Genomic DNA, 14,012 nt, shown 5'->3' with positions numbered 1-14,012 from the left:
GAGCGTGCTGTCTGGGGGATATGGTAGTGCCAGCTACTAATATGGAGATGTCCGGGGGAGGTTGGCTGGTAGAGGGTGGAAAGACAAGGTGGTCAGTTTTTGAGAGATTAAGTTTGAGAAAAAGGTAGGACATGGTGTTTGAGACAGTGGACAGACAGTCAGAGATGTTTTGGAGGAAAGGTGCAGAGATGTCACGGGAAGAGGTGTATAGCTGGGTGTCATCGGCATAGAGGTGATGTTGGAGGCCAAATCTGCGAATGGTTAGCCCGATTGGGGCTGTATATGCGATGTGCAAGAACACACGCACATCCTGTGAGTGACTCCAAAAAAAAAGCAACATCCCATGAGTGACGCCCACAATAGCAACACCTATGCGTGCAATATTGCACGGAATGGCTCTCTACCCACGCATACGGCTGGAGTTGGGAGGGTGTAGTGCATGGACCTGGCACGGTGGCACTTGCCAACTCCTAGCCCCGGAGGGAGTTACTGCAGCAGAGGATAGGGCCAGTGATCCTCGGAATGAGGGGGCTAGTAGTTGTCAATTTCATGATGCCACCGTTCCACACACCTTTCATATACAGCGGATGAATAAACACTGGACAAGTGTATCGTACCTTGGGTCCTCAGGAACGGTTGAGGCCCGGTAAAACTTTACTTGGAAGAACTTTGCAAAACAGGTAATTACAGGCACATTCACGGCAGCAGTTACAGGCAGATGTTCAGAGGTTGGGAGGCAATGATACACAGAAACAATACGGCCCTATAGTCCACGTTATCTATGTCACCGGTCCTGGACATTATATACATACTCTGGAGGAGGCACAAAGACAAAATCATCTCCACATACTCTCTGGCAAGACTTCGCTTAAATGCACCCCGCACATTCTCCGCAAGGGTGTGAAATTCACGTACCTCTGTGTGGCGATCCTATTGTCGGACAGCCACACAGAAAAAATGAATGCCGTAATATGAACGGGTACCTGTTTTCAGTAGCAATTTGGGTTTGGTGTGCTCTCTCTCTTTCTGGGCAGAACTCGCTCCTCTACATCCATACTCCATACGCTACGGGATGTTGTTCCTCCTCTTCCATCTTCACCAACATGGAAGCTGAAGGTGCTTCCATGCGGCTCTGTGTTAGCACTTCAGGTCCACAAAATGGAACTCTGAAGACCAAACCTAAACTCTCGCTCTCAGACACTCACATTTATCGCCTCACTTGTACCACATGACACAGAAAGAAAAGATACATTCAGCAGCAGAGCTGACAGGCAAGGATTTTAAGGGAGTTAACCCTTCAGATGCTGAAACTGTGCAACACACATACAGAAAATAGACATGACAGTTTTGCATAGTGCATCCACATAAGACAATACATGTATGACAATTATGGAGGGGACCAGGATGACATTTTGGGACACTACTTATAGAGAGAGAAGAGGAGAGGGCCCAGCACCGAGCCCTGGGGCCCCTGACAGCGAGAGGAGGTGGAGCCGGCAAAAAAGATGCTGAAAGAGCAGTCAGAGAGATGGGAGGAGGACCAGGAGAAAACAGTGTCCTTTAGGCCGATAGAGCGGAGCATAGTGAGAAGAAGGTCGTGATCGACGATTTCGAAAGCAGCGGACGGGTCAAGGAGGATTAATAGGGAGTAATAGCACCTCAACTTGGCCGCTATCAGGTCATTAGACACTTTTGTGATGGCGGTTTTGGTTGAGTGGATGGGGTGGAAACCAGACTGGAGGGTGTCGAGGAGGGGGTTGTCAGAGAGAAAGTGAGTAAAGCGGGAATAAACCAGGTGTTCAAGTAGTTTGGAGATGAAGGGGAGGCTAGAGATAGGCTGATCTTTGGCCATGTGATATGAAAGTTACCCAATAGCCCTATTGTAGATGTGGAGACACAAAAAACTGAAATTGCAAATATATGCCAATTTTGGTGTAAAAGACACTAGTACTACGCCATCCGAAACGGCCTTTTTTGGTGGTGAGGATATGTCTGCAATAACATCAATTTTCTGTAGCTGTGGTCAGAACACAGTATGGTTGGGTATGATGACCCTAATGTAACATGCTGCTCAGGCTTGATCACGAGCTGACTTTTGTCTTGTAGATCATAGAATGGTAGAGTTGGAAGGACATTCTGGGTCATCGGGTCCAACCCCCTACTCAATGCAGAATTCACTAAATCATCACATCAGGTGTCAGTCCAGCGTCTGTCAGTATGGTAATATTACCTAATTGTACAGATACCTGTATTTTTAATGATATGACAGAACTCCATCACCATTGACCTTTATGCACTGTAATAAGGATATCGATGTTTAACTGCATAGTGACCTTACCTTGGAGTCATTTACAAGCTGTCGGTGTTTGTGAAGTAGCTCCTCATTCTCTGTTAGTGATGATCCGAGCTGGACATCTGTCAGATAGTAGTCTATCTGCTTCCTCAGCCAACAGGTAACCTAAGGTAAAAGTATTTGCTCTGTCATTGGTCATAGCGCCATTCAGTACTAAAGAGTACAGCCGGTTACAGATCATTTTTTTAAGTTCGGGTCATTAGATCCAATGTCATAGCAGGAATTAAGTCTGTAATACGGGTGCAAAAATTCACCTATATTCCGTTTAGTTTTTTTTTTTAAAGACAGTCCTAAAAGCAGGACTCCAAAACGTATGCGAATTCTGCAGGCTGCGAACATATAGGCAGGGCTCACACAAACTGGTTTAATACCGCTGTAAACCTGGCTATTGACTCTGCATACCTCATTAAACTGTATTACGGGTGACCGCGGAGGCTCGCAGACGGTCAAGCGCAGTACAGTTTTTGTTTTTTTTTCTTCTTGTTTGTACTTCCCGGGCCGCCACTTAGCAATGATGCGGATATCCGCAGCTCATACACAATGTTAATTGCATATGGGCTGCAAGTCGAACGCTTCCATTGACCTCGATGGAGGCCATCCTCGCGGATACCGCTGCAAAATAGAGCATGCTACAATTTTTCTTCCGCTCACTGAATATGCAATTCATATCCGTGAGTGTGAAGGAAAAATCAAAATGCCATGCCTTACAATGCCCACATTTTACCGTGAATCGTCCACAGAGAATCCGCAATACAAATCCGGTCGTGTGAGACCGGCCATAATAAGAGTACATCAACACTGCAGACTTAGATGGTCTGGCAGGCGTCTAAGTCACCTCTTCAACACCATATTAAGGCCCTATTCACACAAGCGTATGTGTATTTGTGAACGCTTGAACGTAGCAGTTTTGAAGAATGAACAATAGTTTTTTACGGGCGCATCAGCGTATTTCACTAAACTTGTTCCCACGTGCCAGGCATGTGTATTTGCGGGGAGCTAAAAAATGCACATCTGATCGAAATCTGTAATTAGTGTAAGGAGTTCCAGATGTGTTCTTTTTTCCTGTGTTTCACGGATTTCCTGGCGTATTTTTCTCACTTTTGCGCATCTCTTTTGACTTCTTTGGGGACTTTTGCTGGGCAAATAGAGCATGCTGCGTATTTTTTGCGTGACAGGAAAAATACGCGCCTATGAACAAACCCATTGAAATCAATGGATTCTATTCTCTGCATATTGCATGCACAAATGCGACCGTGCGAAGCCAGCCTAACGGCCATCATTCAAGTGGCTGCTATCAGATGACTAGGACAGCATTACACCAACACTAATATAATAGCACTGAAATAATATCACCGCAAATAATAATTCCACTGAATTTTACCTCCATGTCTAATTATATCAAAAAGGAGACTGGCAATATATTATCATAATTATCTCCCGCTCTTTCTTTACCACCTGGGCACGTTGGCACTATTACTGTATCCAACTGAAGATCAACCCAGATTGGAAAACAAAGATGAAGTCCATCCAGGCTCCATGTTGGCAGAGTAACTTGTTTGCTTTATGCCCCGTAGGCACCTGCTGGATGGCACAACAGCTGTTCTTTCTTCAGCATGGTGCCATTCAGTAAATTGTCAGTGTTTGATCCTCGGCTACCTGCTGCAGTTATGTGACAATGATCTGCTTAAAGTGAACATGTCATTTACATACAAGCGAATACCATCCGGGCAACAATAGTGAGGTCTGTCAATGCGGCTCGTGACGAAGCTTCATTAATTAATGGACAAATGACATGTTACTTGCCCAATAAGCAAGGGCATGTATAGAAAAATAAGCTCCTATAAGGCCTGTGAGAAGGGGCCCACCCCAAACTAACATTATTATCCTCCATTGGGATGTATAAACCAGCACAAGACTGTAAGAGCTCCTTCACACGGGCGTACTTATGTGCACAAATGTTGCACACGCAATATGCAGAGAGTAGAACTAATTGATTTTAATGGGTTCTATTCTGCATATTTTTCGTGAGCATTTCGGCAGTGCAAAAAAAAAAAATCATGGCTGCATATTTGCACACCAAAGGTCCCCATAGAAGTTAATGGGGGGTGCACAAATGTAGCACAATAGTCAAGTAGGTGCGTAATATGCTGTGTAATTCCGCTAGAAAAAGAACACATCTAGAACTGATTAGCCATTTTAAGCAGTGCGTCTTGTTTGCCGCACGGAAATGAACATGCCCTCCGGGGGGAAGAAGTACAGTAGAAAACGGCCATACAAATTCTGCAAAAATGCAACGCTGATGTGAAGGAGTCCTAATACTACTAAGCAAATTGGAGTATTGGTTATCGAGTAACGACATCTATCTCTCTCAAGGGATAGGAACGGGACAGGGTAGAGGAGTTTTGGCAGCTTGATTTCTGCTATGGAGCCCCTTCGGCTCTATGTACGCTACTGCAAAGTGTGTATACATGGCAAGCCAGCAACCTACTGCACACTGATAAGGGGCAAAACCCCCCGTAACAAGCTCTCTGAACATAGTTCCATTTTCCTTCTGGAGAAGACTCTGGCTTTGGTTTATATTCCCAATCGTTGTTACAAGACTTGTTAAAAGGTCTGACATTGACTTGCAGAAATGCTGCCTACTAATAGGTGGCGCTGTAGAGCAATTGTTGCATCTTCCAATTTGTATAAATGGACTTATAAAACTCCCTGCACCTTCTAGGTACTCTCCCTCAGAAGAAAGAAACAATATCCTTCATATACACAGCATCCAAAAAGCCTTCTATATGCTACCAAAATATACTGTATGTCGGAGCGAGGCCTCCGACATATACCATACAGTCGTATTCTTCACCCATGGACTGCTATATTACAAAAACATTGTTTTATTTTTTGCCTGGCCTCCTTTAATAGTAAAGCGCTTCTATATACAATTTAAAAAAGAAAAAAAAAAGGTTTTCCGGAGCCTTCTGTTCTTTCTGCTACAGAGAAAGAGATTTGCGCGTTCATCTCTATAGCCGATCTCTTACGGGCGTATTGTCATTGTGCGTCCTGCGCACAATTTTCCTGTGAGCAATACACGATTCCAATAGCTCATTGATTTGTATTAGGCCACTCACACCTGTGTTTTTGTTGTGCTAATATTACTCACATAATCGCAACGTGTTTTATCTATGTCATTGTTACAAGACTTGTATAAAGAGTCTAATATTGACTTGCAGGAATGCTGCCTTCCAATAGGTGGTGCTGCAGAGGTATTGTTCCATCTCCATTATTTGCATATTACCCAGAGGAGCATGAATGGCATTATAAGTCTCCTCACTCACTCACTCACCTTCTAGGTACTCTCCCTAAGGAGAAAAGATAGCGTTCCTGACCCACGTCACAGGCCTCCTGCTAGCCAAGCCAGAAACCTGCTGCACACTGATGAGCGGAAACGCCCCGAAACAGCTATCTGTGTATGGATTCTGGCTTGGCTTTCAATTCCCAGTCATTATTACAAGGCTTGTATAAAGAGTCCAACATTGACTTGCAGGAAGTTGCCTTCCAATAGGTGGCGCTGCAGAGGTATTGTTCCATCTCCCTTAATTGCCTATCTTTGAGTGTATTGCATGGGGATTGGTGGCACGCAGCAATAACGCATGTCTTTTGAGTACTTTCTGCATACTCGCATGACGGCACACGTGGTCGTATGAGCCCGGCCTTAGGGTGCATCCACAAGGGCAATTTCTGTGCATTGCAGAATGCACAAAAACGCATTTAAAGAACCCATTATATTAAATAGGTTTATTCACATGGGTGATTTTTCTCTCACAGCAATGCTGCGTGATAGAAAAGTCACAGCATGTCCTATTTTTGGACAATTCTATTCAAGAATCACTCATTCTTCCTTATGGGAGAAAAAAAACCCCGCATTGCACTTGCATGTAGATGCATATTCTTATTTTCACTATTGAAATAACGTGATATTTCACGCGTGTGAAAGTCGCATGTACCGTGATGCTTTTTTCTTGCAAAAGGCATTGCACTCATGTTGACAATCGCTGGTTTGCAATTATGATATTGGTCCAAGTTTCTTGGGCCAATATCGCACTCTCCCGTGTGAATGCACCCGTCTGCTGAGTTAGGATCCTGGGGTCCAGACCTGTCGAATTACAGTTATTGTGAATGAGTTGCCTCGATTGGGACCTCTGTAGTGCTGCTTATGTCGGGTGTGCAGCATATTCTTTCTATTTATTACATAAAGTATAACTTTCCTTATGCTGTTTTACAATACAAGGCATATTAATTGCCCTGGAAATCCCATGTACTATCTGCAATGTTCTAGTCATGCCAAGAGTTGTAGGCCAGGCACACCAGATGGTGGGCTTATAAATGCCTTTCATGTGAATGGAGGTAATCGGGCCCTCCGATGGGTAAACAGTGTCCTTCCTTCCCATAAAACAACATTGTGACACTATAACACTAACTCTTTGCATCTGTGACCTGGAGGAACAGGTGTCTGCTCTATTTTCTCCCCATGTTACCTTGTCGTCTTCTTGGTGCCATTGACTAATGTGCAAGACCTGCTCCAACCTTTGTTGGCATTGCCTCATCTGCTTGTCCAGCTGCCGCCTCCGGTCTTGTAGTGATTCCAGTAGACCCTCCACTTTGCAGCAGCTGCTATGGGCTCCTTTCATTGTGTCAGTATTTGCCACTGACTGGTGAGATTTAAATTCCTGTATGAATTCAGTCAGTCCCTGGCTTTTATTTAGTAAGGCCAGTGATCGTGCCAGGAGAGCTGGAACAAAAAAAAAGTGAATTTAGGCCTGTAGAGGCATTTCCATATAACTGCAGAAATTACCAGTGAAGATAAACTCTTGAGTTGTTGTCATTTTTCCAATTTAACTTTTTCATTCTTAGTCAGATCCGTTCTAGAAAACTTGTATAGGAATTCCTCTCTGCTTTCCCAGAATAGAAATTTTGCTTTATTGCTTTATGCCGTGAGCGGAGAGATATCAATGCAAATCAAGGATGAATTACTATATGGGCACTAAAAGGCAAGGAAATAAGATTTCTCTAAACTCAAAAGTTTGTAGAAATTAGCATTGATTTTAGGGTAAATATTTGCAAACTTCCATGGATGAAATCGGCCGCAAAGTCTGTATCAAAGTTTACATATAAATCTGTGTGTAGGTTCTGGTGCGTTATGTCTCCACCAGCAGAAGGGTGGAGACAAACTGCACACCCACAACTACACCCACAACTTAGGATTGGCTGGCCAGGAGAATGGGTTTAACATAAAAATGTGATTAATATAATAGGTAATTTTCTAATGACACATTCTCTTTAACTTGGCCTGAAAGAAGGACATATATTTACAGATAACGGTTTCCATTTTAGGGGACATTCAAGGCTATGTTCACATGGAACGGATACTCTGTGGTATGTCTGCTGTGGAATTTCTGCAGGGCAGCTAATAAACCGTCTAAAAATATGTGAGGTTTTCTCGGCTAGTAGTGCATTTTTTCAGTGCGGATTTTAGTGCGATTTTGATTTCCGTTCGTTTATGCTGATTTTCCTTTGTTACGATATTCCTCTATACTACCTCTGTTAAATTCTGCTATGGAAATGTGCAGAAAATTCCACTTATACACTGCTTTTCTGCAACATTAAAATCCGCTCTGCAACCACAATTAGGGCTCAGTCAGACGAACGTGTTTTTTTGCACGTATGTGTGCGAAAAAAAACCCGCTGCTCTCGTGAGCGGTAAACGTGTGAACGGGCAAAGTTTCATATGTGCAGCACATGAAACTTTGCCCGTTCACTGGAGCAGCTGCTCCACAAAGGTCCCCTCATCATTGAACATTGTGACAGCACTGTCAGAGTGTTCAGTGATGAGGAGACTGCAGTGGGGATAAAAGGATCCCCTGCCACAGCAGTCACAGAGGACTGCAATGCCATCCCATTGCTGTCAATGGGGCCGGCACTGCTGACGCTCCATTTTAAGCAATGGGATGAAGGCAACCCCCGCTGCCTCTGATTGGTTAAAGCGCTCAGCCAGTCAGAGGCAGCACTTTCTGGAAGCGGGGATTTCTTAATCCTCGACCACCAGAATTCAGAAGAAGACTACAGAGGACAGGGAGAAGAGCCGGACAGCACTTCTAGGTGAGTTAACTTTTTTTTTTTTTTTTAAAGCTAGGGATTTTCGGGGTAGGGCTTATATTTCAAACCCATCCACCCCTTCTCAAAAGGTTGCCTTCATCCCTTTGCTTTCAATGGGGCAGTAGCAGTGCCTGCCCCATTGAAAGCAATGGAATAGCATCGCGGTCCTCTGTGACAGGGGATTCTTTTGTTCCTGCTGCAGTCCCATCATCACTGAACACTGTGACAGTGCTGTCACAGTGTTCTTTGATAAAGGGACTTCCCGTGGGGATTAACGGAACCCTCAGGGAGTCCCCTCATCCCCGCAGGGACTAGGGGGCTCACAGTGAGACATTTAAAGGGTTTTTCTGGCCAGAAGGACTTTTTAAATGTCTTGCTGTAAGTAGTTAGGAAGCTATTGGGAGTGCAGGAGTTTCCATTAACTCCTACTCCCTCAGGAGTCAATGGAAACTCCTGCAAAACACCCGCCTATGTCCTACCTTTTTTAGGTGCGCGCTGTTTTGCTCTTCAAATTCTACGCATAGGAACGCTCCCATAGGAACCCATTGGTTCTTTTAGAAGCATACATTATGCGCATGCAAAACACACACTTGTCTGACTGAGCCCTTATGCAGCGGATATTTTCTGCTCCGTGTAAATGCAAAATCACTAAAACTTATTTAGTTGGGATTGTAGGCCGGAATTTCCGCAGCATATCCGTCCTGTGTGAACCTAAAGTAATTGAGATCCTTCACTCATTTGAGAATTGGGGTAAATACTCCTCAAACCTTCAGAAAATCTCATTTTGTGACATTTTCAAATAAAGCCTCAAAGTAAAAAGTTGTAAAATATCAATGTTATTTTTTTCCCCAGCATTTACGGTTCTGAGAATTATGGAAGAAAATGTGATACAAAATGTGAAAGTATCCAGGAAGCCAGCTAATATTCTGCATACAGTGTTTGTGATAAGCCGATGGTGTGGGGTATTGCTGATTTGTATAAGGTTTCTGGTGGGGGTTATAGGCTGGTTGGACAGGTATAGCAAAGGGATGTGATAGCCACTCATCTCCCTCCTTCATGGGATTAACAGATTGGAATCAGGAAGGATATTTTTCCCTTAAATGGGGAAAATTTGGCTTCTACGTTATTGGTTTGTTTTTTTTTGCCTTCCTCTGGATCAACATTGGGGGTAATGGGCTGAACTGGATCAGCCTAACATACTATGTTAAGGTATAGGTAAACTCACCTGGTGCAAGCACCGAGTCACGACTGATTCCTCAAGAGACGTCACATGTTACATTGTGACGTTTTCTTGGTAGACTGTTTTTGCGGGGTGGTTTGCCGTTGTTTTCTCCAGTCATCTTTTACCCCCCACCCCCCACCCAGCAAGATGCATTCTCATTTTACTGACCTTAGAAGGATGGGAGGATGAGTCAACCTTCAGGTCGTTAATGAGAGCTTAGGACTGTATTTCTGCTGCCTTAACACTCTTTGCTACACGGGGCACTATGTTACATCGAATCAATATTCATATAAGTGCTTGAACTTTGTAGACTAGTTTGAGTCTTTATTCACAGAGTAGTGCCATGTATATGAACTGGTAACCAGCAGTTGGAGCAAAAGGGCTGCCTATTCGTGGCTCAAAGAGGAAGTGTCTGCTCTGGAACATTAAGCGTTTTCTGGGACAGCAGAGACTGGAAGAGGAGTTGCTATGGCCGTGTTAGAGAAGTGTGTACTGATTAGTAGCCCTGAAGCTGAGAGAACTGGAGATTGCCTGTGTGTAGTGGTAAAAACTGGCCTTTAGTTATCCCATACAGCATGCTGACACTGTGCTGCGGGGAGAGAATCGGCAACTGTTCAGTGCAGCTACACTGGAGCAGAGAAGGCTGCATGCTGCAGTGGTGATCCAAGGCAGGGGCCGGCCTTCTATCGGAGGATCATGTACCACACTAAGTCGGCATGAACTTAAATCAATCCTTCGGGCCTGGAGAAACAAAGTTGGCCACACCGCTTCTCTGACTACCTGATACACACTGTGCACTAGTATGCATCAATAGTCTAAGGCACTACATGCTGCTTTGATTGACTAAGGTTGCCCATGTGAGCAGCATTTAGTGTCTTAGACTACCAATGTATACTAATGCACAGTGTGCATCAGGTGGTCAGAGATGCGGTGGGGCCTTCTTTATTTGTCCGGTCCCAGGGGGTCACTTTAAAGGGGCTTTTCAGGGACTTTGAAAAAACAATTTTGCAGGCTTAAAATGGTATTAAATTAAAGGGGTTGTCCCGCGGCAGCAAGTGGGTCTATACACTTCTGTATGGCCATATTAATGCACTTTGTAATGTACATTGTGCATTAATTATGAGCCATACAGAAGTTATAAAAAGTTTTATACTTACCTGCTCCGTTGCTAGCGTCCTCGTTCCCATGGAGCCGACTAATTTTCGCCCTCCGATGGCCAAATTAGCCGCGCTTGCACAGTCCGGGTCTTCTGCTCTCTTCAATGGAGCCGCTCGTGCAGAATGCCGGCTCCGTGTAGCTCCGCCCCGTCACGTGCCGATTCCAGCCAATCAGGAGGCTGGAATCGGCAATGGACCGCACAGAAGAGCTGCGGTCCACGGAGGGAGCAGACCCCGGCGGCCATCTTCAGCAGGTAAGTATGAAGACGCCAGACCGCCGGGATTCAGGTAAGCGCTGAGCGGTTTGTTTTTTTAACCCCTGCATCGGGGTTGTCTCGCGCCGAACGGGGGGGGGGGGGGGGTTAAAAAAAAAACAAAAAAAACCCCGTTTCGGCGCGGGACAACCCCTTTAAGGAAAAAAGTATACTCACCTGCTCCAGTGACCCCCCCCCCCTCCCCATTTGGTGCTATTTTTAAAGCAGTATTATCGCATATTTCTGTGCGGAATTTACCCCCTCATTGAGAAGAGGTGAATTCTGCAGGATAAATGCCGGTATAATTGACATGCTGCAGAATTGAATTCCACACGGTTTGTGTGGATTATTTCCACAGCTTGTGGACGTGATTTTCAAAGTCTCATCCACTTTGCTGCTTCTATAAGGAGGGTCAGCACGGAAATTCTGTGACAAATTCACCCTATATCAACGCCCCTAAAGGCCTTTTTACATGCATCGATTATCACGTAAAACTCGTTCAAACAGCCGAAAGTGAGCGATAATCGTTACGTGTAAACGCGGACAGTCGTGCACTATTCATTCACTTGTTATTAGCCATAGGTTTTTAGCCCCCTTTAAGACCATTGCTTGGTCATTCAAAAGAAATTCTTAACAATGTGCTCACTGTGTTTGCCTTGCATACATAACTAGTATAATGTTTACTCATGCCAGGTAAAGACAATGGAACCTGCTGGTCAAATAATCCCTCGCATAAACACACGTCCACCTGAGCAAACAGCTGCTACTGAGTTCACATAAGCTAATGAGGGAAAATAGAGATGATTGGGTGCAAGTAATTTTAGGCAATTCCTTCAATCGTTCGGCCGTTTAAGTGATAGTCGTTGCATGTAAAAGGGCCTTTGGACTAGAAGCGCCTTGGTATAATGAACATTCCTTACCTTTTGTATGGTGTTGGAGCTGTTGAAGATATTTGGTAATAGAATAAAGACTATCTGGTGTGTTCTGAAGAAAGGTCTCTGCATTATCGATGGCACCAGAAAACTAAAAGGAAAGAAAAGCAGCATGAACAGAAGACACTAGGAACTGTAAGAAAGACACTAAGAACCGATCTTTCTCAATGGGTGAAGTTGGACTGTGCATTAAGTGTGATGTCAAAAATTGAGAGTGAGCAGTGGGGACCTCCCACTAGACACAGCCAGGAGCTGGACTTCGGAAGGGTCTGTCCGGGTAAAGGCAAGTGAGTATGGGAAAAAATACAGGAATGGGGCCAGCCCTGACTTTTAAGGCCCATTTGCATGGAACGATGATCGACAGCTTTGAGCGATTATCTTTACATAACTCTAAATAGCTAATTAGTTACTTGGGAGTTAATGCAGGCAGAGCGAGATATCACTGCAATAGCTTGGAGAACAAAGCAGCTGTTTTGTATATGCAAAGAGGTTGCATTGTTCTCCAGAGATTTTAGCTGGTGTCCTGCTGGGGAACTGCCAGCGGGATACCAGCTGAAAGAATACTCAGGGCCGCCCGCTGAGAAAATCAACCTGTGGTGCTGATAAGAGTCATTGGTGATTTCCAACTTGCTAAAAATCAGCGATAAACAAATAGTGCAAAACAGTGCCCAATGGCTGCGCATTTAGACGCAACAATTATCGCTCAAAAGATGCCTTTTAAGTGAATTTAAGCGATAATCATTGTGCCTAAATGAGCCTTTACCCAGTGGCTTAAAATAAGTGAGAGCACCGCAGTGCTCCTAATATTCCTGCGCGATAAGATAACTAGACATCCTGATTTAGGCGGGACAGTCCCACTTTGGGACCCTGTATTCCGCTTTCTATTGGGACAGTAATTTGGCCCACTTTCGGGACGTCTGGTCCCCATTGTAGTGATTACCAGCCGAGGTGCTGCAGCTCCCCGTCTGGTAATCACTCTGCAGCGCTGCGACTGGATACACACACTGACGGCAGTGTGTGCATCTGGGATCTTCCTCCCCTTCTTCCTTGACCTCTCCTATTTGGAGAGAGGAGAGGGGAGGAGGTGCTGCTGTGGATGCACACACTTAAGCCGGCAGCGCTGAGAGAAGCAGCAGCACTGTGAAGACCAGGAGGAGATAAGTATATCGGTCTTGGGGGTTAGCTGGGGCTACTGTGAGGGGCGTCATTATTATTGCTGGGGCTACTGTGAGGGGGTCACTATTATTGCTGGGGAAACTGTGGGGGGTCTTTTTTACTACTGGGGCTACTGTGGGAGATCACTTTTATTATTGAGGCTACTTTGGGGGATTACTACTATTGCTGAGGCTGTTCCGGGGTCACTATTATTGCTGTGGCTGGTATATGGGAGCTCTATTACTAGTGCAGCCACTCTGTACTTAAGCTGGGGCTACTGTGAGGGGGTCACTATTATTGCTGGGGCTACTGTGAGGGGGTCACTATTATTGCAGCGGCTAGTGTGAGGGGGTCACTATTATTGCTCGGGCTACTGTGAGGTGGTCACTATTATTGCTCGGGCTACTGTGAGGGGGTCACTATTATTGCTGGGGCTACTGTGAGGGGGTCATTATTATTGCTGGGGCTACTGTGAGAGGTTCACTATTATTGCTGGGGCTACTGTGGGGGATCACTATTATTGCTGGGGCTACTCTGAGCGATCACTATTATTGCTGAGGTTACTGTGGGGGATCACTATTATTGCTGTGGCTGGTATATGGGAGCTCTATTACTAATGCAGCCACTCTGCACATGGCAGCATACCTCAAGTTGACTTAGGGTATGGTTGCACGTGGTGGAAATGCTGCAGAATGTCTGCAGTGGAAACGTCCACAGCAAATTCCCTATCTAAAAAAACCGTCAAAAGCTGTACTATTGGTACAGATTTTGACTGGAAATCAGCCACGTATCCAC

General features: G+C 44.9%; 1 protein-coding gene across 3 annotated transcripts in view; it reads right to left on the bottom strand.

Annotated features, from left to right (window-relative positions):
• The window catches only part of CCDC141 (coiled-coil domain containing 141), a 179,725-nt gene that overhangs the window by 119,291 nt on the left and 46,422 nt on the right, over positions 1-14,012 (bottom strand). For all 3 annotated transcript variants that reach the window (XM_066575765.1, XM_066575767.1, XM_066575768.1), the window contains exons 4-6: positions 12,051-12,153; positions 6,880-7,133; positions 2,339-2,458 (exon numbers count right to left, since the gene is read on the bottom strand). In XM_066575765.1, the coding sequence (XP_066431862.1) occupies positions 2,339-2,458; positions 6,880-7,133; positions 12,051-12,153 (477 nt within the window). The remainder of the gene's footprint in view (positions 1-2,338; positions 2,459-6,879; positions 7,134-12,050; positions 12,154-14,012) is intronic.

This window comes from Eleutherodactylus coqui, chromosome 8 (assembly GCF_035609145.1).
Source record: "Eleutherodactylus coqui strain aEleCoq1 chromosome 8, aEleCoq1.hap1, whole genome shotgun sequence".
Classification (NCBI taxonomy): domain Eukaryota; kingdom Metazoa; phylum Chordata; class Amphibia; order Anura; family Eleutherodactylidae; genus Eleutherodactylus; species Eleutherodactylus coqui.
The sequence above is the reverse complement of the archived record's forward strand: the minus strand, read 5'-3'. Positions and strand labels throughout refer to the sequence as shown.